Source organism: Castor canadensis, chromosome 13 (genome assembly GCF_047511655.1).
Source record: "Castor canadensis chromosome 13, mCasCan1.hap1v2, whole genome shotgun sequence".
In the NCBI taxonomy this organism is placed as follows: domain Eukaryota; kingdom Metazoa; phylum Chordata; class Mammalia; order Rodentia; family Castoridae; genus Castor; species Castor canadensis.
The window spans coordinates 65,519,693-65,545,225 of NC_133398.1; the positions used below are offsets into that span (position 1 = coordinate 65,519,693).

Here is a 25,533-nt window from a genome sequence, read left to right on the forward strand (position 1 = left end):
CTACCGAATCTTCCCTACCTTACCTAAAGCCTCAGATCACCTGAAGTTCTGTGCTGCTTGTCCACACTCGCCTATCCAGGCCTGCCTGATACTCTGAAGTAGCTGCTTTTCATTCCTCATTTCTGTACAAACACTGTAATGGCCTGAGCAACAGAGTTCTACTCATTTCCCTTCTCCTTCTGGACTTCCCCCTACCTGTCAATGGTTCTCTGGCTTCAAAACAGCTCAGGCCTACTCAGTCACCCTCCTTGCCCCAGGAGGCCTCCCTCCCTACTCTAGCAGGGAGTCCACTGAAGAAGTTTCCACACAAAAGTGTCCTAAAGCCTTCAGCAAGGCCCGCTCTCCTGAGATGCCAGAATTGACCCAGTTGTTCCCCCTAAGAGGAGACCCTATAAATCTCTCATAGGAGTAATCAAGGAGAATCAATGTGGGGTAGTGAAGTGGCTCAACTGGTAGAGCACCTGCCTGGCCCTGAGTTCAAACCCCATTAATGCCAAAAAAAAAAGGAAAGTGAATCAATCTGAGCTCTTCTTCCCTTCATTAAGAAATATGAAGCAGAAATAACAAAAGACACCGTCAGCAATGAGAGAAAAGAAAGATGAGGAGGATTGTGTGATGAGCCCATGGTCTGAAAGAGAGCCTAGATAATTGATCCATTAATCGGGGTTAGTTTTGTGCAAGAAAGAAGAGAAGATAAATAACTTGAATAAGTCATTTTCTCACTTTCTTGCTTTTTCTCTATCTTCCTTCTCATGCCTCAAACTTTAAGGAACTTCTTTTTTTTTAATAAATTTTTTCTTAGGATATATCCATTATAGGGGGGGTATTCATAATGACAATTCTGATCAGATTCAGATCCCTTAGTTACATTGACCCCATTGTCTCTCCCTGTTAGCCCCCTCCTCACCCTACTTAAAGCAATTGCAAGAGGTTTCTTAATTCTGTTTCATATAGGTATGTAAAGTCCATCAACCATATACCATCACTGCAATCTCCTTCCTTCACCCTCCCCACTCCCACTATACCCCCTCATATACACTATATCTATTTTATAGTCCTGGTTTTCATTATTAATATTTAAGTTGATATTCAAGGGGGTGTCTCAATGTATGCCCACTGTGAATGTGCCTTACTTTGTTCCATTCAGTTCCTTCCATTACTTTCCCTTACCTCTTTACCTCCTATCCCCATCTTTCAATACACATCCTTATATCCACTACCTTCACATCTTATGTTATGTGATATTACTGATGCTCTATCATTCTCTTTTCCTTTCCTTCTTTCCCCAAGTTCCATAGAGTAGTTCCACTGTTACAAACATGTTCTGCTTTTGAGTTTGCATATGATCAAGCTTGTTTTTGTGTATATGTTTGTCTTTTGGAACAATCTCCGTGTATGAGAGAAAACATGAGACTTTTATGTCTCTGATCCTGGCTAACTTCACTTAACATGATGTTCTCCAGTTGCATCCATTTACCTTCAAACCACATGTCATTATTCCTTTTAGCTGAGTAACACTCTTTTGTGTATATACATTCCATAATTCCTTGATCCATTCATTAGTTGTAGGGCACCTGGGTTGTTTCCAGAGCTTGGCTATTGTGAAGAGTGCTGTGATGAACACCAGTATGCAGTTGTCTCTACTGTATCCTGTCTTACATTCTTTTGGATAGATGCCTAGGAGTGGTATCACTGGATCATATGGCAGTTCTATCTCTAGTTTTTTGAGGACTCTCCATACTGCTTTCCATAGAGGTTATACCAATTTACATTCCTAACAGCAAGGTCTGAGGGCTCCTGTTTTGCCACATCCTTGCCAGCATATGTTGTTGCTATACTCTTGATTGTGGCCTTTCTAACTGGGTGAGAGGAAATCTAAGTGTTGGTTTGATTTGCATTTTTTATAACCAGGGAAGTCGAACACTTCTTCATGTATTTACTGGTCATTTGTACCTCTTCCTTTGAGAATTCCCTGTTGAATTCATGTGCCCGTTTCTTCATTGGGGTGTTGATTCTTGGGAGACTGAGTTTTTTGAGTTTCCTGTAGATTCCGGATATTAGTCCCTTATTGGATGAGTAGTTGGCAAAGACTTTCTCCCATCCTATGGACTGTCTCTTGAGTGGGGTGACTGTTTCCTTTGCTGGGCAGAAGCTCTTTAGTTTGATGCAGTCCCATTTGTTCATGGAAGAAACTACTTTTTAAAAGTACAAATCCTTTCAGGGTTACAGGTAAAGGGCATTAAAAGTATGAAAATAAACAATGATTAAAACAATTTAAAAACCACAACAAAAAAGAGCCCTGAAAGTTGCCTAAGGAAAACAGAAGCAGAGGAAACACCATGATACAGGTTTCAGGCACAGCAAGTGCAAGTTAAAATTTCAAAGGCCCCACATTGTTCCAAGGGAAGGGAAGGGAACACCAGAGGGAGAGTCATCCTCCTGTTCCTCTTGGCACCTCAGTCACCAGTGGGAGTGGGGACAGACACATCTTGCACTCTGGAGAAAACCAGAAGGCTAACTTGCTCAAACTAGCCCTTATTTATGGTCTACTAGCTGGGAAGGATGTGGTATTTGTTGATTGTAGTGAATGGTGTCTCTGAAAGAAACTGTATCGACACAACCAGAAAACATGAGTGGTGACTGGAAATATGTTTATGTTTTCCTGCAAGGCTGAGAAAATTCTCTACCCATATGTAGAGAAAAAGGAGGGTGGGGTGTAAGTCTTATACCAAGGTTTCTTCTAGGCAAGTCCTTCTAAACTGGTCCAGTAGCTCCTTGGCAGGTCTCACACAGTGGACAGTAGCAGGTGACTTTTTAGCTCTCAGGACAATTGAATTTAATCTTTCCTGCTGGGACACCTGTGCCTACTTAGCCACTTACATCTAAGCCTGGGTGGAAAGAACTGGATGACTGCAGGAAGAAAACCTTAGGTGATTTTAGACGTCAGTGTTTTCTAAGACAGGGTATCTAGTTTTAAGAAGAAATGTTCTCCCTTAATGTGATTTGAAGCTTTGATAGAGTTTCACCTCCCAGGTATGCCATCATAGTTTACAGATTTCTCCTTAAATTAAAAGTCTATTGCTACCACGCTTGGCTGGAGGTAAGGAAGGGCCCTTGTTTCCCATAGCTGCAGGCTTTATTCTAGGCCTCTGCACTCTCTCCTCTTCTTTCCTTCCTCCCCCACAGGAGACATGAGAAGAATAAATACAGCTGCTTATCCCAGGCCTGGTCCAAAGGCCAGTGGGTTGTGATGGGGCTAGACTCTGCATTTCAGTTTTACAGACCCAGGCATTCCCTGGCCTTATTGAATGGGGTGAGAGGAAGAATGCATTTTAGAACATTTTTTGTTGCTAGAAATCTCCAGCTCTGAATCTGAATGAATGTCAGAAAAGGACTCTGCTATTCACTTGTTGTTCATGCAAAATAAACTGAGCCACCTAGAGATGGAGGAAGGGAAGGAGGCACTGACAAAACTGATCTCCCACCTAGGAAGAGGAGAAAGAGCCAACTGCATCTGATAAATTCTAGCACTCAACTTTCCCCCAAATGTAGACATAAGAATCCTGCTTATAACCTGGTTTTCATACAGGGAAATATTTTATCTTCAGTAAGTATGTCCTTCAGGGCTTAAAGGTGAGGCCTCTGTTGTTTCAAACTGGCAGCCTGTGGGTAGGATCCAGTTTGCAGACCTGTTTTGTTTGGCACATTCAATGGTTTTCTCTTAGTATCCAACATTAACAGAGCAAAAGTTTTCACATACATATCTGAATTGAAAAAATAAATCTGGCCACTGTTAGACCCAAAATCCACAGAGCAGTAATCGGCTGGTTATTGATTTAGGTGGGGCGCAGGGTTGCAGCTCATCCCATCTCACCCCTTATATCTTAAACTCATCTGTTTTATTCACTTACCTCACTAGCCCTTATTAGGAAATGATTTGCAAGTGCTCTACTTTGCTTCCTAAGTAAATCACAACTATTTTGCTGACATAATACTTCTTTGAAATGATAAAAAAAAAAAATAGAAAAATGTCTATTTTTCCCTTGGGCTTTTGTTTCTGAATCTCTTAATTTGAGATCCCAGCCTTGCAGGAGTTCCTCAGGTAAGCCTGACCTCTAGCTAAGGTATTAGAACCATGGAGGAGTCTGGGACGAAAGTGGTCTTAAAAACTTTAGGCTATGCCACGTGGACCACACCTGCAATCCAAGCACTGGGGAGGCTGAGGTAGGAAGATTGCCAGTTCAAGGCCAGCCCTGGTAAATAGTCTCTGAGAACCCCTATCTCCAAAATAACCAAAGCAAAATGGACTGGAGGTGTGGCACAAGTGGTAGAGTGCCTGCTTTGCAAGCCCTAAGTTCAGACCCCAATACCACACACACACACACACACACACACTTCCCAATGGCTATAAAATAAGTCACTTCTGCTGCTTTTTCTAAAGAATCAGCATTTCTGCCACAGATCTGTTTATTTTCTTTGAAGAACTGAGGGCAGAAATCATAATTTTGTACTTTAAATTGCTTGACAGTAAGAGACTACTGAAATCCATGGCATTATTAGTATTATAGTTCATAATAAAAGCAAATTAGCAAATTGCCTTACTGAAACTAAACTTAGGCAGGCATCTGTCTCTGGAACTAAGAATTCTTCTAAAATTCTAGTCATTTACTACAGTTAGCTATGAATCATATATAGTGAATAAGGGACTTTGAGTTAAAATTCATAGAATGTGAAATTAACCATTTAAAAAGCAAGCAATTTGATAACATTTCAGTGCTGTACAAAACACTATTCTATTTAGTTCCAAAATATTTTCATCACCCCAAAAAGGATCCCCATACCTGTTAAGAAGTTGATGCCATTCTGTCCTCTTGGACCCTGTGACTACCAACATGTGTTCTGCTTATGGATTTACTTATTCTAGGTATTTCATATGAACAGAATCAGATAACTTATGACTTTGGCTTCTTTCACTTAGCATAATATTTTCAAGCTTCATTCCCATTATAGCAGGTATCATACTTCATTCTTTTTTTTGGTGGTGGTACTGGGGATTGAATTTAGGACCTTGAACTTGCTAAGCAGGTACCCTACCACTTGAGACATGCCTCCTGGGACTGGCTTCAGACCACAGTCTTCCTACCTATGCCTCCTAAGTAGCTGGGATCACAGGCACACACAACCATGCCCTACTTATTGATTGAGATAGGGAGGTGGGGTTCTTGCTAACATTTTTTGCACAGAGCTGATTTTGAACTGCGATCCTCCAGATTTCAGCTTCCTGAGTAGTTAGAAATACAGGTGTGAGCCAAGGTGCATACTTCATTCTGTTTAATGGCTGAATCATATTATGAATATGTTTCTATTATTTAAAAAAAAAACACAGTACCTATTTTGGTACTTCTGGCTTTTTGTTTATTGATTCTAATGTACAGAATGGAATGAGATGAGTTGAGAAAGGAAAAGAGTTTTTTTTTTTTCTTTACAAGACCTTTCACCAAGAAGGAATAATAAAAAAGTATGAACTTATAGGGCTATGAATGCATTTCCAGGAATGGGGAAAAGAGAGTAGTAAGAAACACTAAACAATTGAATTATCAACCATTCACTAAAGCTGTAAGGTCATGCTTCCCTTCAACAACCTTAAATTAGGTTGTTATAAAAGAATTTAGCCAAGCATTTTCTGTTTCTTTTCACTACCTAGCCGACTGCAGAAGTCTGGAAGATCTAGAAGACACTATCTCCCTAGTTTTCTAATACCATGCAGACAAAGGACGGTAGCAATAGATAGTAGCAATAACATCTTTATTTTTATTTTTATTTTTGGCAGTATGTGGGTTTGAACTAGGCAGGCATTCTACCACTTGAGCCATTCCGCCAGCCCTAGCAATAGACATCTTGAGATTTCACTGGGTCTCCTGGTCTAGCTAGGGTCTTACAACAGTCCTATTAGTACTAATTCTCAGATTAGGAAACGGGCACAACAAGTATAGGTAATTCACCCTAAGCTACACAGAAGGTCAGTGGTAGAGCAAAATATCCCAAAGTGGTTTGAGTGCCCCTGGTTGGGCCCCATGTGTGGCAAGGTTCTCCACAGCCACTCATAGAACTGAAGGAGGCCAGGAGGGCCCATATTACCTTTTGGACATGTGAACCAGCTGTGGAAGACCCTGGATGACACCCTGGTTGACCATTTTAATCTATGTATGAATCACAGGTTACAAGACACTCCCTGCAGACAGGCTGTTGCAGTAGGTAGGTAGAACACAAGAGAGGGATTTTTAGCAGGTCCCCACATGTCTGTGGTGTTACTGGTCCTCAGACCTCACTCTCAGAGAGATTTGTCAGTTTTATACAAGTCCATTGTTGTCTCTTTTCTCCTTTGAGCAGCTTGGAAAAACAGCAGCAGCAGAGGCTATTTTGAGCCAGCAAGGACCTAAGGAAGGTCATGGCTCCCAGGCCATGGACAGCTGGCCAGTGGAGGTCATAGGGCTGCATGAAGTAATAGCTACTTAGAGTGGGGGTGGGGAAGAGCCGAGTCTGTGCGCATGTGCTCCTAGATGCACTGAGTCTTGGCAAGAACACCCTTGTGAATATTTCAGTAGACTGAAACAGTCCAGTTTCAACATGGAGGAAGTTCATATGAGTCAGCTTCCCCAGCCTCCAAACTGCTGAGTCACACCCTTTGTCCTAAGTCACCTGCTCCCACAACCTAGCAGAGAAATGCAAATAGCCTTGGGTGTGTGACTTTCAAATCCCCACAGACTTTCAGGTTGCTTGCTGTGTGCTCCTCCTATAATCCAAGGAATGTGCTACCAAGGAAGAAAGAGGAAATTCAGAACCCAAAGCCATTTAAAAGTATGTGCACCAGATCTTCTCCTGTGTCACAGGCTGAATTTAAAGAATGACAAGTGAAAATTCCTTCAAATTGTTTTTCATTGGTTCAGCAATTACTGAATATTTAACCTGAACTTTTTAGTCCTGAAATATACTTGGGACTGGGGATATAGCTCAGTGGCAGAAAACTTGCTTAATATGTGTGAGGCCCTGGATTTGATTCCTAGGACTACAAAAGAAAGAAAAGAGAAGAGAAGAGAAGAAGGTAAGAAGGAAGACAAGAAGACAAAAAAATGCTTGAAAAATATGAACCTGGGATCAGCTTTTTGACATATGCTCTACTTGGATGATGCCATTGTTGAAATTAATTTATAAACCTGTCATTAAAATGACAGTGCTCCACAGACAAGTGCCTGAACACTGAATTCATGTTAGAAAAAACAGAAAGTAGAGAAATGAATCAAGAGGATAAAAAATCACCCAGACTTTATGCTTCCATGTATTTGCTTCACTTATTTGCCAGGAGTCTCATCTGTTGTAGTGTACTCATCATTTGACTTTAAATCTTTATTTTCCTTTGTCTTAATATTTATAATGTGACCATTTCTCCCACAGTATTAATCAGACTTTGCTACTTTTATTTTAATACTACATGATATTTCCAATTCTGAATATCCTATAATTTATTTGAAGTTTATTGTGTCCTAACTATGCTAAAGAACTTTTTTCCACATATTTATTTGGTTTTTATAGGCGAGCATTTTCATCCTCTCTCTCTCTCTCTCTCTCTCTCTCTCTCTCTCTCTCTCTCTCTCCACTCTCTTCCTTTTTGTGGTGCTGGGGATCATTTTTTTAAATCACATATTTGATAGATTCCTACCTATGAAATTGAGGAAGTATAGATAGGGTTAGGTGACAAGGAAATAGAGAAAAAAATTAGATCAGCATAAGTTAAATTAACCCTTTTAAGAAAGGACCAAACATGGTGGCATATGCCTATAATCCCAGGTATTCAGGAGGCAAAGATAGGTGAGTTAAAGTTCAAGACCAGCCCAGGCAAAAAGTTAGTTATACTCTATCTTAACAAATCAGACTGGCATGGTTATGCATGCCTGGAATCCCAGCTACATGGTAGGCAGAGGAAGGAGGATCTTGGTCTAAGGCCTGCCCTGGCAAAAAGCTGAAGACCCTATCAAAAAACAAACTAAAGAAACAAGGACTGAAGTCATGGCTCAATGGTAGAGCACTTGCCTAGCAAGCAAGTGGCTCTGAGTTTAAACTCCAGTACTGCCAAAATAACCCAACCCCACAAAAAACCCCCTCAAAACAACAACAAAAAGTACTTGCATACATTCCTTCCATTACATCCCTTTCTTTTATATCTTAAATGAGCTATAATTTCCTTAGATGAGTCCTGGTTCAGTAATTCTTTGATCAGAAAGGAATGTTCAAGGTTACAAGAAACAGATGTCCATATCACAAGGCCTTTTAATTGTACAACCTCCCTAGACCAATCATCTCCATGTTTTGGTGGTCATATCAAAAGAGGAACTTATCAAAATGACTGAAGGTCACCAGGTGACCACATATCTAGGTAAACGTTCAGGTTGAACACCCCTCCCCAGTTTAGAGGATGGAAATACTCCTGGGAAGAGGACTGCCCATTGGGTCCTCGTAGCCCTCTGCATGTCAGGGGGGCTTTCTTTTTTCCCTTTTACTTCTCCCTGGTTTGCTCAGCTTTATTTAGAAATCTTTTCTGACTCTTTACCTTGTGAGTCTCATCAATGAATCTCTTAGAAATTATTTTGATGTTGAATTCAAAAGCCTTGGATCTAGGGTGGGATGACTGGGAAGGTGAATTGAGGTTCCCCCTCTCCTATTGATGATAGGTAATAATTCCTTGCCCCATATCCTTGCCCAGTAACAAAATCACTACACCAAAAATTGTAAATTTGGGAAGAAAAGAGGAAGCAACTATTTGTGTTAAGAACGTACTACACTTACACTCTTTAGAAAGTACTTTGTTACATTTTCATACTAGAATTAAAAATGGAAATAAATGATCTTTGCCCTCATTTCACCCCCGTATTGTGCCTTCCTTCTTTCCTTCCTTCCAGTACTGGGTTGAATTTACGGACTTGTGGTTGCCAAGCAGGTGCTCTAGCACTTGAACCACACCCCCAGCAAAAGTTGTGAATTCTTTTAAAGCTTCTGGTACATCCTTCCCAGAAAGGTCACTCTAATATGTAGCCTACCAGCATCATATAAGTGTCTATTAATTAAAGTTTTGGCAGCCGGGCATATTACCACTCAAAAAATAAAATTTTCAATGTAAGTAAAAGAAATGGGCTGCATTTTGACACTAAGTATGAACACTTTGCATATTTTTGTATTAAAGAATTGGTATTTTTCTTACTGATTTATATGTACACACATATGGAGGAAGGGAAGAAGGGGAAGAGAGAGAGAGAATAAAATATATGAGGTTCTTGTTTTTCACATGGATTGAAAATCATGTCCTGTGTTGTTTACTTTCTCTTTTTTTTCTCTCTTCTTTTTTTTTGATGATCATTTTTGATGTATAGAACTTTTCAGTTTCATATAGTCAAAACATAATGTTGCTTGCTATGATGTTTTCTATTTCTTTTATGATTGAAAGTCCTTGTCCATTTTGAATCTTTATTATTATAATTATGTTCACCTTATTCTTGTATCACTTAAAAAGTTGTTTATGTTTGAGTCTAAATTGTACTTGATTTTTTTTGGCATGCAATATGGCGTGAGGTCCCAATTTGATTTTCCTTCCCAAAGAACCAATTTTCTCAATTCCATTTGTTTCCAAAAGGCTTTTTAAAAGACTGGATATAGGGTCTGCCAAAATTAAAGACTCTCTTTTCTAATTGGCCATGGAAGATTGTAACCAGACATGATGAATTCAGTTACTGATATATCTAGAATTGCATCCTAACTTCTCTGTGCCCCCTTTGATACAGGGCACTAGACAGGGGAAGGTCCAACTTGGAGTTTTTGGGGGAGGTAACAGTGGTTGTCCTTACCCCTTCTCAGGCCCCAAGAACATCTCAGCTCATGTGGGTAGCCAAGCTCTGAAGAAACAGTTGATTGCAGATCTGGCCTGTAGTCATTTTAGAATGCCCTTTCCTGCCAGCTGCTAGGCAACCTGACTTGCTGGAGGTGTTCCCTGCAGTGGGCCATTTTTACCCATTCCTGAACATTACATTTCAAAATTTAGTAGTTGTGAAGTACAATGGTCCAGCAGCACCTTGAGGCCTCAGTTTCAGCCTAAGGGATCTAAACTAACCAAGGAAACAAACTTCTAACCTGGACATGAACTCCATCCCTGTTTTTTTATCCAAAGCTAGTCTACCCTGTAGGCCTCCCTCAGCACATCAGACCAACTACAGGTAATGACACATGTCTTCATGTTCATCCATCTCACTTGCACTTGAAATCCTGGCTCTTGGTTTTTTAATCTTTTCACTCCCTTTGCCTCTTCAGTTTTTGACATCTTCCATTTTTGCAACTGGTTTGAACTCTCTTGTTGCCTCTTGGCTTGATCCCTCACTTGATTTTTAATATCAGTATAACATTAAGTAAAAGACATCTTTCTGCAAACCTCTGGCCCACGGAACCTCACTGGATGCCCTAGTAGTTCCCCTTCCAAGTAAGAAGGCAGGTATGTTTTCTTCTAAGGCACATCAACTGTGACACGGACAGAGTGGAAGATAAGAAACTGGCAATTCATCTGACTCTTGCCAGCTGAAATGCCCTTCCACTCACTTTGACCAAGTTACCAGGAAATACTGAGAGATGGCAAGACCAAAATGTCATGGGGCATCTCTAGGCTTATCAGTCAGTGTAGCTCTCACTTTGTCCTATAGGGACATACAAAAAACCCATAACTGCTGCCAGATGACTTGGCTCAACTGCCGTGATCAATAGCTCATCACGTGAGGCAGCTGAAGCTTCGCATCCAGTTCATTCTCACCAGCAACTTGGTATGTGGGAACTAGCGTATGTATTTCAACTCCCTGTGGTATTCGTTCCAAATAAAACTACAGATCACGATGGCCTCAAATACTCCCAAGGCCAGACATTATCAAAGTCTATTAGCCTACAGGGTCTAGGTGCAGTCATAGTGCTGCTGTGTCTGGAATTGAGGCTGAACATTCTTATGAAACATTTAGAGCATGGTCCGTCACTGCTCAAAACCACCCACAGTCCTGTGACCAGGAAGCCCTCCTAGTGCTGGTTTCTGCCTGCTACTCTGACCTCCCTCTCCCACTGCTCCCCCCCCCCAGCTCAGTCTGTTTTGGCTACAGACTTACTCAGTGTTGTTTTAGACTATCGCAGCTCATTTCCCACATTCTCTCCCCAGGTGGCTCTGTTCCTCACATCATTCAGGTCACCTCAAATGTCATCTCTTACAGAGATCTTTCTCAATCACCCTAATAAAACAGCTTCTGTCACTCTCAATTTCATTTATTTTTCCTTATAGCACTTAATTTCTGACATTTTATACACGCACACACACACTTATTTTCTCCTTGTTAGAATGTAAGCTCTGTGAAGAAACACTGGTTTGTTCTCTGTTTCCCCACCTTGATCAGTGTCTGATACAGAATAGATAGTCAAGAACTGGTAGCTTAAAATATTTAGATGTGAATATCATTGTTTATACAAGTCTAGAGAAAAACTGCTTCTATGAACTCAGCCACAGTCACTTAATCTCCACTTCTTGGGGCTCTATGACTATCATGATAGGAAAATGGACTTTTAATCTAATCTACAAAGGTTGCATAAGAAGGAAAATGCTCAAGTAGAATTGAATGAGAATCATGGGTGAGCACCTTTCACATACATTAGCTGGCATGTCCTGCTTAAAACCTTTAAGCAGGCATTATCTCTATTATCACAGATAAGGATACCTGGACTGTGAGAAATTATAAGTTGAATAATGCCATGTATATTGAAGGTATCAGATCCAGGAACTTGGATCTTCCTGGGTCCAACAGTCAGGCTTTTTTTTCTATTATGGCACACTGCTTCCCATAGATACGGTAAGAAATGTGTTACACACATTATCCATTCAGAAAAAGAGACTTACCCAATAACATAACTCTTGAGAGCTGTGATTTTTTTTCCTTAGCTTTTTGGAAACTCACCTAGCCCGCAAGTGGTAGAAAAAAATAAGTAAAGCATAAAAGACAAAGAGGCATTTGTGTCCTCCCCCCTTGGAACTAGAAGCCTCCACATGTTGTTATATTATAGTAGACAGAGTTGACTTTGAGACCTTATTTTCCAAAGATGGTGAAGGATCTAGTGTTTGGGTGAAGCAAATAGCAAGAATAGCTGTTTTTTGTATAAGGCAATATATATTAATTCTCTCATTTAATAAATATATATGTGAGTTATGACCATGGACTAGGCACAGATCTAAGCACAGTGATTGAAGTGACAAATAAATAAGACAGACAGTGTCTTTGGTCATGTGGAGTTTACAGACTAGAAAGGAATTTATAGAGCTAAAATTATGCTGCTGTTACAAATTGCCATGTTTTTACTTGTTCAAGAAATATTTATTGACTATATACTTCATGTCATGCTTTGTGTTAAGAGCAGGGAGTAAAATGGTGAGCTATATTAGACATGATTCCTCATTAGAACTTACAGTCCAATGAGGGAGGCATTAAATAACCACATGCAAAGTGGCACAATGAGAGCTGACACATAGGGAAATGGGCTTAATTAGATTAGGAGATTCTTGTTTGAAAAAAGTACCACTTAAACTGAGATTTGAAGGACGGATAAGAGTTAACTAGGTAACATTATGGGTAACCCAAACAGCATATAAAATGATCCCATTGTAAGATGGTGAGCAGGAAATCTTTGCAAGAGGCCAGTGTGGTTGTGGAATCATCCTGGTGTCAGATGAACCGGAGAGGTGGGCACAAGTAAACCCATAGTATATTGCATAAAATCTGACATGGGCTCAGTCAAAATCCTGCAGTGTACTTTCCCAGTTGGTCTCTAGGTTAACGCTCACGGAACTGCAGCACCCACATGGTGGGGACACGGAACCTTGAAGCTGAGAGGCTCATTGCACCAGCAAGCAGGAAGAAGACCACTGGGATGGCCACTGAAACCAGGGATGGCCACTGAAACCAAGGACCTCCTTCTTACCACCTAGGATGACATTGAAGGAGGAATGGGTTTTCCAAACCTTCGTTTCCAGAACACCATATGTAGCAGTAGAATAGATGTTGTCTATTAGGAGCTCATGAAATTAGATTTCAATTCTTCATCTGCTACCTCTGTATTAAATAGGAATAAAAATATTTCCCTTCAAGGTCCTTATGAAATTATACAAGATAATGTGTTAAAAGCACTTAAGATAGTGCTTAGCTTACAGCAGGTAGGTATTCACTGAGGAACAGCTATTGTTCTTTGCTAAGTGAAGACAGCAATAGCGCTGGATACCTTACAGGTTATTAAGATTTGAGTAGATTATGTATGTTATAAAAGCAATAACTTCTTTTGCATAGTCCTAGTTCTCTTTCTTTCTTCTTTCTTTCTTTCTTTCTTTCTTTTCTTTCTTTCTTTTTTTTTTGGAGACGGGGTTTCACTATGAACCCCAACTGGCCTCGACACTCCCTATGCAACACAGGCTGGAACTCATGATCCTCCTGCCCCTGCCTCCTGAGTGCTGGGATTACAGACGTGCATCGCTACTCCGGACTGCGTATATTATTTCTCATTTTTTAAGAGCCAGGAACAGACTTTTTTCCCCGAGCCTAATGTTCCGTTGCCTCCTTCACCCTGCCTGGAGTGTCAGAAGAGCCATGTGCATTCTTTTAAAAGACATCTTCCACTTTCCTCTTGCTTGGGGCTGCCCATTTCTAGGTTTCCTATGTTTTTTCCATTTGGAAATTCGTGTCCCGCACCAGGCAGGGAAAGCCCTGCAGGAAAGGCGGCCGCACCACGCCCCGCGCGGGCCGTGCCTAGCCTGGCCACGGTGCTCGCCTGCGATCGGCGCGGAGGGGCTGGTGGGGCTCGGCGCTGCGGCCGGGCCAATCAGAACAAGTTTGGCCCTCTGCAGGTTCCGTCCGCTCACTAGGAGGCGCTGCGGTGGTGGCGGTGTCGGCGGCGGCGGCGGCAGCCGGGGCTGTCGCGGGCGGGGGCGGTTGGACTGGCAGCTTGACGCTCGTGGCCATGGAGAGGGGCTCCGAGTCTGCGGCTGTGAGGCGGCACCGCGTCGGAGCGGAGCGTCGGGAAAGACCTGCGTTCCAGCCGCGACCGGAGAGGGAGGCCTTGGCGCAGGAGCCTCTGGAGGACGCGGGCGGCAGCGGCGGCGGTGTTGGGAGCGGGAGGACGCGGAAGAGGAGCGCGGGGGACCCGGGGACCGGGCTGTCCGAGGCGCGCGCCGCGCTTTGGCTCGCGCTCTACCTGCTGGCGCTGCGGGCGCTGGTGCAGCTCTCGCTGCAGCAGCTCGTGCTGCGCGGGGCCGCCGGGCTCCACGGCGACTTCGATGCGCGCCGCGCCAGGTACCGGCCGCGCGTCCCCTGCCCGGGCTGCGCAATGTGCGCGCGTACCTGCGCCACCCCCGCGGGGGTGGGGAACACGGGGCTGGCGGGGTGCTGTCTGTTCTGGGATGCGTGCAGAGTGGGGGTGCCCGGGTGGATTGATCTGCAGCTGTTCACCCGCACTCTGCCCGCACATGGCTGATTGGAAGTCATTCCCCCATCTTCGCAGCAACTTCCACGTCTTACCGTGGGAATTCCTAGTTTCCAAAGGAAATGAAGGAGAGTGACATTTACGTGCCTGTGACCGTAGGATGTATTCTGTTGTTTGGCGAGGGGAGAGTGTAGCATGCTAACTTTCTCATTGTCTCGGTACCCAAATCTGGAAGCTATGAAGTCTCTCTGTGGGAGACCACCCGTTCAAAATTGTACACACAGTTTCAGAAGCTGTCAGATCATCTTTGGCCCCTCTGGATTAATGACTGTAAAGATTGACTTCAGACTTTTTTTTTCTTTTTTAATTTTGTGGTACTGGTGATTGAACTTGGGGCCTTGTACCAAAATAACCTTTAGGTATGGTAGGAAAGGTGACAAGTCTGGAGTCTTTTTTGGGGGATGGGGTTTGAACTCAGGGCCTCGAGTTTGCTAAGCAGGTGTTCTATCGCTTAAGCCACGCCATCATCTTTTTATTGGTTTAGTTACTTTTCAGGTAGAATCTGGAGAGTATTTGTCCTGGGCTGCCTCAGACCAGTGATCCTCCTACCTATAGCCTCTTTTTTTTTTTAAATTTTATTTTATTCATATGTGCATACAATGTTTGGATCATTTCTCCCCCCTTACACCCCATCCCCTCCCTTCCCCCCCCACCCCCCTACCCCCTCGCTACCAGGTAGAAACTATTTTGCCCTTATTTCTAATTTTGTTGAAGAGAGAGTATAAGCAATAATAGGAAGGACCAAGGGTTTTTGCTAGTTGAGATAAGGATAGCTATACAGGGAGTTGACTCGCATTGATTTCCTGTACATGTGTGTTATCTTCTAAGTTAATTCTTCTCGAACTAACCTTTTCTCTAGTTCCTGGTCCCCTTCTCCTATTGGACTCTGTCGCTTTAAAGTATCTGCTTTACTTTCTCTGGTTCAGGGCAACGAATGCTATCTAGTTTTTTGGGTGTCTTACCTATCCTCATACCTTCCTTGTGTGCTCTTCCAGGCCTCTTGGAGTAGCTGGGATCACATGGGTGCAGCTACCACTCCTGGCTTAATTGATTGAGATAGGGTGTCCCTAACTCCTCCCATCCCTACCCTGCTGGCTTCCTCCCCTTTCCTTCCTCCTTGGTAGCAGATAGATTTATGTTGGGGGGGAGGCTGCTGTAAAGTGTCTTAAAGTTCATAAAATCATAAGCTAGCAGAAAGTTTTCCAAAACTATTATGTTTTAAAAACTTGCTCTTTGAATGCAAATTACTGAAAGCTTTTTTTCTTAAGGACTTTCTGGAACACCCCCCCCTTTTTTTTCTCACCTGGAATGTAGTGCAAAACCCCCCAAAAAACAGAAAAAAAATTTTCTTTTTTCATTAGGGGTAGAATTGGTTTTTGGCCTGGACTGAAGTTATTAGGTCCTGTGTGCACAATGGGAGGTCTGAGTCCATTCCTTACTATCAAAAGTTTTTCTTTTCTGCTTTAACCTTTTGACTGAAATGTCTTTGCTCATTGGTCTGCCACCTAGACTAGGTAACCCAGAATGCGTAACCCTCAGGTGTTTGGCACACCAAAGTTATATTCTGTTCTGTCTATCCTTTTAACAGTCACACATTTTGAATATAATCCCCAGTCTTTGTATGATTTGTTATGGACATTGGGAGAAGTTGGTGGGTGGAGAAAACATTGGAGGCCTTAATTCCTGGGAGACGATGGAACTTTATAGGTAATTTTCTCAGGGTGTCTGAAGTAAAACAATAACAACAACAACAACAACAAAAGACCCCAAAACAAATGAACGCTCAAAAACAACAGCAACAAAAAAACCCAGTCTTTTTTAATGTAAGAAGCCAAAAACCTAAGTTCCTTAAAGAAGGAAGAGTATGTATAATGGCAAAGTTGCTCCATGCTAAGTGTTAGTTTTAAGCCTACAAGGTTTGTCATAACCATTCTTTTTGGTTGCTTCTAGAGATTCTCTTGAACATATAACATCCATTGGCCCTAGGACCACAGGAAGTACAGAAAATGAAATTCTGACTGTGCACTACCTTTTGGAACAGATTAAACTGATTGAAATACAAAGCAGCAGCCTTCACAAGATTTCAGTAGATATACAACGCCCCACAGGTTCCTTTAGCATTGACTTCTTGGGAGGTTTTACAAGCTACTATGACAACATCACCAATGTTGTGGTAAAGCTGGAACCCAGAGATGGAGCCCAGCATGCGGTTCTGGCTAACTGTCATTTTGACTCAGTGGCAAATTCACCAGGTATGTACCTGCTCTTTAGTCATTTTAAGTCAACACTGCCTAGAAAGTTTATCAACCTCACCCCAAGCTGGGGCAGTTGTGGAGGCCATTTTCTTGGACAAACTTTTCTTCATTGTTACAGAAGACAGGCTAACTATTAGTTTTAGGACCTAACCATGGTATTCTTTTAAGTACTTTATTATTATTATTATTATTATTATTATTTTTAACATTGGGCTACCAGGTCAGTGACAGTACATTATGTGTTTTAGTAGACTGAAGCAGCTTATCAGTATTGTCAGTGTGTGTGCTTGTGTCTGGGAGTTGGGTTTTACCACTTCAAGTCCATACTCAGCCAGGGATTGTAGTAGCTTTGGGGATATTGGGTAATGGACAGTACCCATCTTTAAGGGACACATGGTTGGGAGGACATTATTTTTGGCAGTTTAAATTATACTGTTCCAATACTTAATTTAACACCTTACTTTGAAAATACTTTGGTAGATAGAAAACTTGATGTTAGTGCCAGACATAGTACATATTTGTCAAATGAATGAGAATTCCCTGAATTGAACTTCCATTTTTAAAAATAAGATTCCTCAGGAAATGTTTTCAGTAACTAAGGTAGATAGGTAAGAATATAAAATAGATATCACAGCATTTTAAACCTGAGATGGCATCTAGTTTAACTAATCCTGCATTTGGCAGGAATAAATTTAGCTGATCCTCACTAACCAGAAACAGAATTGGGATCAGATGATAGGTTTCCCGCCAGTCAGTTCCTTCAGCTACATTTGAAAGGAAGGACAGTATCAAAGTGTTGCTAATATTCCTTTTGGCAATTTCTTGTTTTTTTCCTTACTCAACTGGCAAATGCAAATATAATAGTAGATTCCTAAAGTGTTGCTCAAAAGAGTCAATGTAAGTAAGCAATAGAACAGCACCTTTCAGGGAAAACCCTTTTGTTTTTTTGTTGCTATTATCTGCTATTAAAGTATTTCTGGATTGCTTGAATTTATGGCAGACCCAACATAACCATCTAAAGTTATATAAATTACACAGTAAAATTTGGCCGGGTGCTGGTGTCTCATGCCTATAATCCTGTCTACTCAGGAGGCAGAGATCAGGATGATCAAGGTTCGAAGCCAGGCTGGGCAAGTAGTTTGTGAGACCCTATCTTGAAAAAACCTTTCACAAAAAAGAGCTGGCAGAGTGGCTCAAGGTGAAGGACCTGAGTTCAAACCCCAGTACTGCAAAAAAAAAAAAAAAAAGGATATATGTATTTAGTAAAATTTATTTGCTTGATAAAATAATTCAGACTAGAATTATACTTGCATTGAGAATATAGTTTGCTTTTTAATAATCAGTATGCACACATTTGTTATATAAAGGGGAAACCAGTGACCTTTTATGTGCATTTGAAAGTATTAATAAAACAAATGTTACCCTATGTCCACTATTTTGATGCTGGGAAGGGGCAAAGAAATACCATAGTTGTTTAAGGGCATTAATAAGAAAGATGTGCATGCAAGTATCAGGAACAAATATAGGGGAAGCAAAAATAACTTTCCCTCTGTCCTTCATACTTAGGTGGGAAAAGACAGATTAATAAGAGAAAAAAAGTTTATTCCCATGTTCTTCTTATATATATATGGGAGATACCAAGGGAAGATGAGTAAATATCAAAGAGGTAGGTGGCTTAGCACTCTGGCTCATTGTTCACAACAAAGAATAGTGCTTTTTTGGAAAAGTGACAAAACAAAGGAAAAGTACCAGTTAGAGATGGACTCAGTGGTATAATGCTTGCCTAGCATGTGTAGGCCCTGGGTTCAATCGCCAGCACTACAAAACAAAACAAAAGAAGAACAAAAGGGGAAAAGTCTGTGGGCAGCAAATTGTGGGATGGTACATATATGGTAGATAAAGTCCGGTTGGTAAAGTTTGTCATCTGGATCTTTGGTACTGTTTGTAGGCAGATTAGGGTCTACGACTGTCGTGAGTGATCAGCCTTTGGAGTACTTACGTAAATTCATGTCCTTTTCGGCGAATAGGAGAAGGGAAGAGAGCATTGCTTACATCGACTCTGTTTTCATCAGCTCAAGATAAACCTTGTGCTAAAGTGGCATATTTTAGTGTGGTACAGTCTGCTACTCTTCACAAATAATGCCACATACTACAAATTGCATAGTTGGAATCCAGTAATTTAAGAATGGCATTTTTGTGAGCTATTATAGAACCTACTTTTGCCTAAAATTTCATCATACCTATTTTAGTAATTTTGAGGAAATACTTCTTAATAAGTTGCTAAAAATAAGTGTTTTATACACTCACTAAATAGTCTGTCACCTAAATCATTTTAGTGAATGAACTAATTGAAATATGATTATTTTTTATTTTATTTTTTGTGATGCTGGAGATTCAACCCAGAGCCTGCATTTGCTAGACAAACACTCTACCACTGAGCTACTCCCCCAACCCCACCCCAGCATTATTATTGTTTGTTTTCTTGAGATGCTGGAGATCAAACCCAGGGCTTTGGACGTGTGAGGCAAGTGCTGTACCTCTGAGCTATATACCCAGTCCTATTATTATTATTATTATTACTGCTGTTACCAGTATTATTGTTGAGACAAGGTCTTGCTATGGAGCTCAGGGTGGCCTAGAACTTGCTGTGTATCCCAGGTTGGCCTTGAACTCATGATCCTCCTGCTTGAGGCTCTAGAATGTTGGGATTATAGGCCTGCACCACCACTCCTGGCATCCCAGTTTAAGTTGTTTTCAGCAGTGTATCTGGGACTCAGGAACTGTTATCAGTTAGGAGTAGTGTTGCCGACAGCCTTAATTATCTTCTTGGATCTGCTGTATGGTGCCAGGTCATTGGTAAATGAGACATTGAGTTATCTTGGATGTGACTTCAATTTCAGGGTTAATTCTAAATGGAAAGGAATATCAGTTAACCATCCAGCCCCTTTAGATACTGTCCTCTTTCTTTGATTTTCTTAAAGTTATTTGACCCTCCTCTGGTTCTTTTCTAAAATACCACAACCATTAAAACAAGGGAAGATGAATGGGCAGTTTAACTTATTAATCAGCCCTATAAAGATAAATATTTTTTGATTTTCCTTTTCCTTTGAATAAAGAAACATTTTATTATTTGTTTCTTATTTTAATGTAAATCATAGTATGAAAGTAAAAAAATGTTTATTTGGTTTTTGGAAGGTGGCACTTTTTACTAACACTAGGATATAACTTCCTGCTTGGTAGGAATTTAACTATTATTTTCATTTTGATTAACATACAATTCTGTAATCACCACTAAAACTAGTGTCATTCTTGGGTAGGAATGGTATCTGGAATTCAACAGAGCCCAAACAAGCATTTTATTTTAGTTGGTTATGGAGCCCTCCTTGAGTTTATAAAGAAGAAAAGGAAAAACTCACATCCAATGCCTCCTAGGTGCCAGGCAGTGGCTGTTATTTTGTGGAATCTTTACAACAGACTTGTGCAGTGGATGTTATTAGTCTATTTTCTAGACCAGGAAATAGTGGAGTAAAGTGACAAAGCTAAAGTTTACTTCTAAGTCTTTTTTGCTCTAAAATCTCCCATAAACTCTGGAGTACCCTGCTTCCCATTGTGTAGACCCAGAAATGCTAGTGCCTGGCTTATGATAGTGTTTATTTACTTTTGAGTGCTATTTAAACTTTCTATTTTGGAAAATTTCAAATATATAGAAAAACAGCACTATTTAACAAACCCCAGTGTACCTATAATTTTGTGTCAGTAGTCTAGTCTTACTTCTTTTCTGCCTCTACATTTCCACTCCTTGATTATTTTGAAGTGGGTCTTAGCTGTATTGGTTCCTCTATAAGTATTTTAGTTTATGCTACTGAAAGATAAGGACCTTTTTTTAATGTGCTCACAATATCATGAGTTATCTATAAAATGTAACAATAATTCCTGAATATCATCAAATATCCAGTTAGTTCCTTAAACTACCTCTTATAGTGCTTTAAAAAATCAAGGTACTAGAGTTCTCTTTATAATCTCATTTAATGTGAAAAGTTTCTGAGTTAAGAGGGGGTTAGGAGATTTGACTAAATCTTTTTACATTTTCAGTTCTGGGACCAGAGATACAACTTATGTCATGAGTATTCTTTCCTGTGTCTTATTAGACAGGTATTTTCTTTGTACTTTTCTATCATATGATCCCATTGAAAAAACATTTGAAAATGCTATGCCATCTAAACTGATCTCTCTGTAAATGTGGAATGATCTCCAGCTTTTGTGATTTTGGTAGAAAAACAAGCAAGAGGGATTGGGTGGCAGTGGGAGATGATGGAGGAAGCTGTGAGTACCAGAAATGAGAATATTACAGAGGTGGAATGAGAATAAAGAATGACACAAATGGGGGCTGGCAGTGTGGCCCAGTAGTAGAGTATCTGCTTAGGTTGTATGAGACCCTGTGTTTGATCCCCAGCTCTGCAAATTGTGAGAAGTGGTCTTGGGTTGTTGAGTATGCCAGTTTTTTGTATGACATTATGTCTCATCTGGTTGACTTACTTGAGTCAGGCTTGATTCTAGGTACTGATGGTAAGTCAGTGAACAAACCAGACAGGATCTTTGTGGAGCTTGTCTTGGTGGGTGCAATTGTCACCTGATGATGACAGAGCTTTGCTTCTGGTCATGTAGCTATTGTGATACTTGTCTCAGCAGAAAACTCCATTCCTAGCCACAATAGTTCATAATGTGAAGGCTTTAAAATCTGAGAAGCAAATCTGTTTTTCTGATTTGAAGGTGCCAGTGATGATGCAGTTAGCTGTTCAGTGATGCTGGAAGTCCTTCGTGTCTTGTCAACATCTTCAGAAGCCTTACGGCATGCTGTGGTATTTCTCTTCAATGGAGCTGAGGAAAATGTCCTGCAAGTGAGATTCACCATTTTAAATAGTAGGCTTGAATGGCAATGAGATGAATAATAATAATGATAGCCAACACAGGTGCATTTTTATTAATAGGAGTAATATCATAAAATGATAAACTAAAGAAGTATTGTACCTGGCAGTACTTTAAAAAAAGTCCATTTATGTGAACATATGCAATATTTGAAAAACTCGAAGCAGGTCATCTTGGCTGAATTTGGTTCATTTATTTATTTTCAAATTTTTTTTTTTTTGAGAAGTTGGTTTAATGTTGGGGGAGGCAGGGACATGAAGCAATAAAAGTGGCTTCTGTGGTCTTATTTTCAAATTTTTTATTAGCATAAATTAATCGTACAAAAAGGTTTCATTGTGGTATTTATATAATGCATAAAATTTACTTTAATCAATTTTTATTTATTTGTTTTTGAGACAGGGTCTCACTATGTAGGCTAGACTGGCCTAGAACTCATGATTCTCCTACCTCAACTTCCCCAGTGCAGAGATTATGGGCTTGTGCCACCATGCCTGGGTCAGTATTTGGTTCATAAAAGGCTTCTTTTTTTTTTTTTTTTTTTTTTTTTCTTTTCATAAAAGGCTTCTTTATAGCATAATTACTCTGTACCTATTTTCTTAGACCCTGGAGTTTCAGAAATGTTTTGAGGCAGGCACATTGCATTAATGTCCAACCATATAGATTATCTCTTTTCTACTCCTCTGTTTTATTTGCCTTTTCTTTTGCATATCCTCACACTTAGCAAAGATGTTGTTTGGGCACCACTACTAGAATCAGGCTACCTCTGTGATGGTTTATTGTGCAATCAGCAAACTGCACATAGCCATTATTCATAGAAAGAGAAACAGAAGATGTCTTTAGAGACTACCTTTGAGAAATGATTGTTTTATTCTCATATTCTTTACCTTACCAGGATAACCATTCTGTCCTTAAAGTAAGCAAAATAAAAACTTTTGATAGTTTAAGATTGTCTAATCATGTTTGTTTTCATTCCTTGTCATTAAGGCCAGTCATGGTTTCATTACTCAGCACCACTGGGCCAGCTCTATTCGTGCATTTATTAACTTGGAGGCTGCAGGTGTTGGAGGGAAGGAACTCGTATTCCAAACAGGTATGTGGGACTCTTGTTTATTTTTATGGAATTCTAGTTTTTATGAAAGTAGAAAGTTTTTGAACTTAAGTAAGCTCTTTAACGAACAATCTCTTGAATGGGCATTCTTTTTATGGCATGAGGTAGTTTGAGATTGTTAAAATTCTTTAACAAAGTAATATTAATAGCACTAACACTTTGTAGTGCTTATTATGCCAAGTATTATTTAAAACATCTTATATACATCAAGCCATTTAGTATTCAAATCAACATGAGAAGTATGTAGTGTTAGTATTGCCATCTTACAAATTAAGAAACTGAAGCAAGATAGTATAACTTGTCTAAGGCTTCACAGTTGGTAAATGTCAGAGCTTGGTTGAACTGAGGCAATCCAGGTTTAGAGAGTTTGTTTGTAACCACTAGCCAAATTGTCGTAGAGGCATTGAACATTCTTTTTATCCATTGTAGGTAATTATGATATAAATAATTTTATCCTAAAAAATTTTTTTGGTGGTACTGGAGATTGAACTCAAAGCCTGGAGTTTGCTACTAGGCAAGTGCTCTACCACTTGAGCTATGCCTCTAGTCCATAAATATTTTTAAATGACAATGATTTCCTCAATGAGAAAATTTACCTGAAGTCTAAAGGATTTAAATTTAGAATTGAATTGATTTGAATGTCAGAAAGTCAAGTAATATTTAATCACCCAGAGAAATATTTTAAATTGTATGACTTAGCTTCTCTAAGGATAGCAAGATTTAATTGATAAATATCAACTTAATTGTCATCTTAACAGAATTCCAAGCTCATAGATTTGATTAGTCAGGGCCTACTAAAATCTGACATTGAAAGTTCCATTTCATCTCCATTAGAAATTTGAGCTGTAGAGCATTTGTAAGAAATTTTTTGTTTTTGTTTTTGTTTTTTTTTTTTTTTGACAGGGTTTCACTATGCAGTGCAGGTTTGTCCTGAACTTGCCATGTAGGCCAGGCTGGCCTTGAACTCATGATTCTCCTGCCTCCTTCTCCCAAGTGCTGAGATTACAAGCCACACACCATCATGCTCAGCTTGCTAGAAGTTTTAATATTGAGTAGTATGTTGGGTGAAGGGCTAGGGGAAGTGAGTAAGGTGATATGGGAACTTGTTTTGTAGCCCCTGAAGACATGGTATTGTTTCAGTTACAAAGTTATGCTAAGTGCCAAGTGTGTTTTATAACCTAAATAGCACAACACTTAAAATATTTTCCAATTAATTTTGAACTATTTTATCCTTCAGTGCGGATATATATTTCACTTCAGCTAAAACCTTTGAGAATCGCAAGGTCACACAGAGTTGTGCAATCATCATCTTAATTCTAGAACATTTGAAAATCACCCCTGAAAGAAAGTGTGCTTATTAGCAGTCACTCTGATTTTCCCCCAACCCCAGGCAACCACTTGTCAACTTCTGTCTTTATAGATTTGCCTCTTCTAGATGTTTCATATACATGGGATCATGTAATATGTGGTCTTTTATATCTGACCTCTTTTATTTAGTATGATGTTTTTGAGGTTCATCCATGTGGTAGCATATATCAGTACTTTACTTTTAATTTTAATGGCTGAAAAACCCACAATTTTTTTTTCTTTTTGTGGGACTGGAGTTTGAAATCAGGGCTTCAAGCTTGCAAAGCAGGAGCTCTACTGCTTGAGCCATGACTCCAGTCCATTTTGTGCTGGTTATTTTGGAGATGGGGGTCTTAAGAAGTATTTGCCTGAGCTGACCTCAAATTGCAACCCTCCAAATCTCAGCCTCCCAAGTAGCTATGATTATAGTTAAGAACCACTGGCCTGCTTTCCTAAATACAATTCTCTCTTGTCTTTTTGTTTTTGCAGTGCTGGGGATCTAAATCTGGGGACTTCTACTTGGTGCTCTACCTAACTAAGACTATTAGTATTCTTATTTTTGTGATAGTCACATTTTCAAATTTATAGTTTAGCTTTACCTGTTTGTCAGTATAGTTTTAATTATATCTTAATAGTATAATTTTAATTAATATTCTCTAATTCTAATAGTAACAATAATAGTGTTTTAATATAAGGTCTTATAATAGGTTTTCCCACCATCATTTTTCTTTTTATTTATATTTTTGTCTTTCTCAGTATCACATGAGGTGGCATAGAGTATCTATTTGTCTTATTGCTGATAATGTTAACTTTTCATCATTTGGTTAAGGTGTTGTGATGGTTAATCTTGATTGTCAGCTTGATCGGATTGAGAAGCTCCTAGGAGACTGGTAACACACACCTCCAGGTGTGTTTGTGAGGATGTTTCTGAGAGCATTGACTAAGGGGGTGAGACAGCCCTGAATGTGGGCAGCACAATCCCATATACTGCAATAAAAGGGGGAAAAATAAAAAGCTGTTAGTACAGGCATTCTTTCTTTGCTTTCTGGTCACCATGATGTGAGCTGCTTTTCTTGCTGTGTGCTCCCTGTCATAATGTCAGGACTGAAATCTCTGACAATGTGAGCCAAAATACTTAAAGACATCCAATTCTTCCCTTGAAGTTGTTTTTCTCAGTTATTTATCACAGCGATGAAAACCTGATTTACACAGAAATTTGATACCAAGAAATGGGGTCATTGCTGTGACCCTGACAATGTGTGGTTCTTAAGCCTTTGGAACTGGTTTGTGGGAGGAATTTAGAAATGT

The 25,533-nt window shown here is 40.1% G+C and overlaps 1 protein-coding gene across 6 annotated transcripts in view; it reads left to right on the top strand.

Annotated features, from left to right (window-relative positions):
• Positions 1-13,982: 13,982 nt before the first annotated feature.
• The window catches only part of Ermp1 (endoplasmic reticulum metallopeptidase 1), a 56,923-nt gene continuing 45,372 nt past the window's right edge, over positions 13,983-25,533 (top strand). For 2 of the 6 annotated variants that reach the window (XR_012440453.1, XM_074051925.1), the window contains exons 1-4: positions 13,984-14,399; positions 16,540-16,841; positions 21,615-21,742; positions 22,755-22,860. Coding sequence is in view for 5 of the 6 variants with exons in the window: in XM_074051925.1 (XP_073908026.1) it covers positions 14,068-14,399; positions 16,540-16,841; positions 21,615-21,742; positions 22,755-22,860 (868 nt within the window). In the remaining variant the exon portion in view is untranslated. Of the gene's footprint in view, positions 14,400-16,539; positions 16,842-21,614; positions 21,743-22,754; positions 22,861-25,533 lie in introns of all 6 variants that reach the window. The other 4 variants (XM_020159605.2, XM_074051927.1, XM_074051924.1 and 1 more) reach the window with 3 other exon arrangements.